Here is a 5,350-nt window from a genome sequence, read left to right as displayed (position 1 = left end):
ACGCCAGTCAATTCAAAAATAAGGGACTGGAAGATGCAGAGAAGTTGCAGAATTTATTTGATGGGAAGTTCTCTACCGGAGTTAATAGGGATACGCCTGGAAGAATGGAACCTCCTTGTTCAGCTGGAACTTCTACAACTAATGGATCTGATTCCCGAACAAGTCTTGGAAAATAAAAAAATCATGAGGATGATAACGAGGTTGATTCTAGTCTCAATGCAAAGGGGAGAGGAAGGAAAAGAAAGAAGGAAATGGACAAAGCCTCAAGTGATTTATTAACTGAAAAAGTTTGTTCTATTATCACATCAATGGAGGCTCATCTTCAGCATAAAAAACTTGCTCTAGAAAAGGATAACGCAGCAGAATTCATGAAAGCTCTGGATAATCTACTTGAGACTGATTGCATCACAATGGATGAGTATTTGAGCATTAGTATAAAAGCTTCAGAGATGCCTGGTTGGCAGAAATTGATTGTCAGTTTGAAAAGCGATGAGCGTCGTGTTGCCTTTTCACACAAAATTTTAGAAGAACGTTGAAATTCATGAATTAGGAAATAGTCAGAGATGTTATGAGTTGCTAAACAGTAGAATTTGTGTTGAATGTTGAATGACTGAATTACTTAATCGGGTTTTAATTTGTGTTGAATGACTGAATTAGTATTTTTTGAAGTTAATGAATGAATCAGTATTGAAGTTATGTTTCCATTTCTTTAAGAATATTTGCTTGCTGTTTATATTTAATTGCTTGCTGGTTATGTTTAATATGTCAGTGTGCTGTAACAATTTTCTTTCATTACGTTGCAGATTGAGAAGGCTACAAGGAAGTGGGTTTTATGTAGAAAAGGGAAGCACCTAAATACAGGCAAGTACTTATATATGATGTCTCCATTCATCTGACAGTAGTTTCTTATGATGTCTCCGTTCATCTTGATTTGTAAGATGTAATTGTGTGAAGTTTGAACTACGAGTTTGGTCTGTGGGAGGAGCTGTTACTCCAGCTGTGACGGTTCACTAATGCCCATAGTTATTCTTAGGAAGTTCTTTTTGTTTATTTGAAGTTTTACATTTGCTATTATAGACATGACAATACGATAACACATGACACGATAGTAAAAGTAGTCATTTAATAATTTTATCAAGTGTAGTTAACATGAATAAAACTTCTATGTTTTCAATACATGCTGAGAGAAAAAAATTGATGACCAACTGATTTTCCACCCTTGAGAATTGAACTGCATTTCGGTATTTCGGTTAATGGGGAAGTTACGAAAGAGAGAGAGAGAGCACTTGTGGCACACACTCTAGTTTACAATTTTTTACTTTAGGAAGTTTCAGTTAGCTAAAGGATGGTTCTCTTGTTTTACCCTCCTTAGGGCTTGATCAGTGAAGGCGATTTATACATAATTGGAGAAGGTTTTTTGTACTGCGAGGTTGAGGCAAGTTTGTTCGTTCTCTTAGTTTCGGATAGATGTAAAAGTGGAAATTAAATATCTCGTGAACCCTGTTCATGCTTGAATTTAAATTTTATTGGTTGTTTGTTGTGTGATTGAAACTGCTATGGTTAAATTTTTATTTGTGTGGCTTATGCATGAATTTTTGTATTGTACAGTGTGCTTTAATTATTAAATTGATAAATCTGATGATGTGAATGCATAGGGCTATTTCGGTATGGAACATGGTAATTAAGTAGGGTAGCATGTTTAAGTTAGATGTTCAATTTTCATAGCTCATAATGTGGTAAATTCCCATTGGATTAGCCTTCAAATCTAGGCATTAGGTAACACAATTATTACACATCCGAATAGGTGCCCCGATGGAATTGACGTGATGGATACAGGCGGGGATAATGGTTCAGATTTCATGATTTTTATGAATATTATTAGTCAGAAAGCACCGAGTCAAATATGTCGTGATGGTAAAACCAAGTGCTTGGATATGGATCGTAAATTTTAATGTTTAGTGGAGATGGTTAAATTTTTAGACTAGTACGTGATTAGAGTACTATTTTTACCTGTTAGTGGAGATTTAAGATGAAATGAGTTTAACTTTGATAGGTTCCCTGGCCATGAGATTGGTAGTGGAATTTCTAGTATATACTGCATATTTGTGTATTTGATTTATACAATTGTGTAGGTGATGTGATTCAATGGAGAAGTCTTATTTTGATTAATATTCTGACATCTGGCTTTTGCAGACTCCCAAAAGAGGTGTTAAGACCCCTGTAGCCGCCAAGAAAAAGACGGTAAATTTTGGTTCGTTTTTTTTCTTATGTGATTGTGTAATGCCTTCCTCTATTTTTCAGAGGATTACTACTTCATAATGCTTCCATCTACTTGTTGTTTTCAGAAAAATGAATACCTTACTATCTCAACTGGTAGCTTTATGTTTGTTAGTGAAGCAACTTAAAAAGGCTAAGCGGCGTGTACGCCCGAAGTACAAGAAGTCAATTTTAACGGGAAAGGCTTTCACCCAAGATCTGTTAGAAGGAAATCCGAGGAATATGTACAACCTATTGAGAATGACTAAGGCTCCTTTTATTCAATTATGCAATGAATTCCGAGCCAAAGGACTTTTAGAGGATAGAAAGTATTTAGAAGTAGAGGAGAAGATGGCAATGTTTCTATACACAATCGGGCACAATTGTAGGAATCGTGTAATTTTATATCACTTTCAACATTCAGGTGAAAAAGTTAGTAAGTATTTTCATGAAGTGTTGACTGCTATGAAGAAATGGTCTGCTGAAGTCCTAGTTCCTCCACCAAATGTATTTGATAAGCCAGCTATAACTAAAAGGAATAAATGTCTTAGAGAATGTGCTTTCAAAGGTGTTGTTGGTGCATTGGATGGCACTCTAATTAGTGTCATCATTCCAGTCGAGAAGCAAACACCGTATAGAGGAAGGGGAAGAGGAGAATGTAGTCAAAACGTGCTTGCGATATGTGATTGGGATATGTACTTTTTGTATGTAGTGGTTGGATGGGAAGGCACTGCTCATGACTCGAGAGTGTTGACCGAGGCAGTGCGTGATCCATCTTTCAAGTTTCCTCTACCTCCACCAGGTAATATCTCTATTTTAAGTCCAATTTTTCTGCATTGGGTTTGTTTTCTTTACTCAATTTTATTTAGATTCTTGTGCAATGCGTTCTTATATATTTGAATTGTAGGAAAAATAAACTGTGCTGCCATTATAACATTCAGTCCAAGTATTTTCCATCTTAGGCTGTGTGCAGTGTTCATCAATTGATCACAATATCGAACTCTACTTATATTATTTCAGGCCACCCCTGCGCCTATTGGGATGGGGAATCTGTTCTTTGAACCACCTGTTAAACTACCCACCAAACTTACCAGTGTTAGAATATATGATGTTGTAGTTAAAGTGTAAGCTTTCTCAGATCTGCATTTCTGCAAGGGATAGAGTAGAGATGCCTGATGTGGATTTCTTTGTTTGTCTTCCACTTTTTTTATTTTAGCTATCTTCTTTGTAGTCTTTTGGCTATCAATTAATAAAGTTTTTGAATTAGCAAAAACAAAAGAACCCTCATTTCATAGAAAGGTGAATAAGGCTTTTGTCAAAATTGTCTACAAAGAGGGCAACTAGGATTTATTGTTGGTAATATCCCCTAAGCACAGTTTCATCTGAATGTTTGTATTCTTGGTTATAAAGAAATAAGAGATACATACCCAGTCTCTCATCATTCATCATTCATTGTTCCCTTTGCTAATCATTTTGGTTTCATCCTCTGTTAGGCTCCATTGAGTTGTGTAATTTATTTTGATTATATTGGCTTGTCATTTAGTAACCAGTACTACTTCATAATGTTTTTGTTCAACTTCATAATGTTTTTGTTGAAAATTTGCAGAAAATTACTATCTATGTGATGCTGCGTACTCTCATACACAGGGGTTTATGTGTCTGTATCGCAACATAAGATATTGGATAGGTGATTATTGAAGAGTACCTCCAATAGCAAAAGAGGAGAAGTTTAATCAAGCCCATGCTCGATTGAGGAATGTGATTGAGAGAGCATTCGGGGTATTGAAAGTAAGATTTCCCGTCTTAAGTAAAATGCCTTCTTACTCATTTGAGACTCAAAGAGATATCGTCATTGCTTGCATGTCAATACATAACTTTCTACGTCGTAATGCATTGGATGATTGGCTATTTAAAGATTATGAGAATGAGACAGGTGGAAGTCGAAGTGGAAGCGGAAACGGAAGAAAATGCACCTCGTCTGTTTGGACGAAAAACTTACGTGATGAGATAGCTAGCCTCCTTTAGATTTTGTTGCTTCTGCTTCTTTTATGTTTGTAGGAATGAAGTCTTTAGATTTTATTGTTTGGTAATGTTTAATTCCATCAAAAAGAGAAGTTGTTTAGACTGGTAGTGAACAATTTGTGATGTTACATAAAACTTCTGTTACATAAAAAATCCGAACAATTAACTTCTGTGTAATTTATTTTGAGAAGTTTAAGCCAATGTAATTTATTAAATTGAAATCTAATATAATTAACTTCTGTTTAGAGAAGTTGTTTTATGGAATTAAAAATCTCATATAGCTAAAGTTTGCTCACGGGTTGAAGTTTTAGGTTGTTAGACTAGTAGTGAACAAGTTATTTGAAATGTGCACAAGGGCATTTTCTGTCCAAAAAAATCCACTCAGCTGAGTCAGATCTGACTCACAAAACAAACATATTTTCTGACTCAGACCTTAGTGAGTCAGATCCAGATGAGTCAGGTGATTTCACTCAGATCCAGACGACTCAGATCCAGACGACTCAGATGAGTCAGCTGCAAACAAACACCACCTTAGTTTTTTTCTTCTTTTCAATTACGTCTGGGACTTTCAAGACGCGACTTCTCCTGGATTCCATTCACTTCTACTTCTACGGCTAAACTTTTTATCCGTAAACTTTCCTCCTACACCCAACTCCATCGTCGCAGCTGCCATGCCATCATCTCTGTCTCGATCACCACAGTTCACCATTCTCTCCATTGCTGCCAACCAACTCCATTCTTTCATCATTAATCACTGCCACACTGTCTCGTTAACCCCTGTTAACAACAAACTCTTCGTATCCCTGATTTCTCGAGTCCTTATAGCTTTGTAGCTGCTCAGCAACCTTACTTCCCTGAGTTCCCGATAAGTCGGAATCTAATAAAGAGGCATAACACGAGAAGTAAGATTTTACTGCTTCACGCTTGGCTATTCATCTACTCGTTGCTGACATTAGAAATTCGTTGCTGGGACCAAACCTTCTTTGGAATTGGTAAAGGCTATGCTTGGAGAGTTCAACTCCCACATACCCTGCCTCCAATTGCAAACCATATCCAGATACTAATAGTGGTG

At 36.4% G+C, this 5,350-nt stretch overlaps 1 protein-coding gene across 1 annotated transcript; it reads left to right on the top strand.

Annotated features, from left to right (window-relative positions):
* The first annotated feature begins 308 nt into the window (after positions 1-308).
* Positions 309-4,281, top strand: LOC113346230. Its single transcript, XM_026589793.1, has 8 exons — positions 309-473; positions 804-865; positions 1,805-1,941; positions 2,054-2,073; positions 2,194-2,251; positions 2,393-3,058; positions 3,164-3,221; positions 3,957-4,281. The coding sequence occupies exons 1-8, from the start codon at positions 309-311 to the stop codon at positions 4,279-4,281; spliced, it is 1,491 nt and encodes a 496-aa protein (XP_026445578.1).
* Positions 4,282-5,350: the final 1,069 nt, after the last annotated feature.

This window comes from Papaver somniferum, unplaced genomic scaffold (assembly GCF_003573695.1).
Source record: "Papaver somniferum cultivar HN1 unplaced genomic scaffold, ASM357369v1 unplaced-scaffold_99, whole genome shotgun sequence".
NCBI lineage: Eukaryota > Viridiplantae > Streptophyta > Magnoliopsida > Ranunculales > Papaveraceae > Papaver > Papaver somniferum.
Note: the sequence above shows the minus strand (reverse complement) of the source record. Positions and strands in the feature narration are given on the sequence as shown.

Bases quoted from the DNA above. Each gene is read 5' to 3' on its own strand.
- LOC113346230 (XM_026589793.1), top strand. From the start codon at position 309: ATGGAGGCTCATCTTCAGCATAAAAAACTTGCTCTAGAAAAGGATAAC. The intron at 866-1,804 runs GTACTTATATAT...ACATCCGAATAG, and splicing joins AAGCACCTAAATACAGGCAA to GTGCCCCGATGGAATTGACG. The intron at 2,074-2,193 runs GTAGTGGAATTT...TGGCTTTTGCAG, and splicing joins GTTCCCTGGCCATGAGATTG to ACTCCCAAAAGAGGTGTTAA.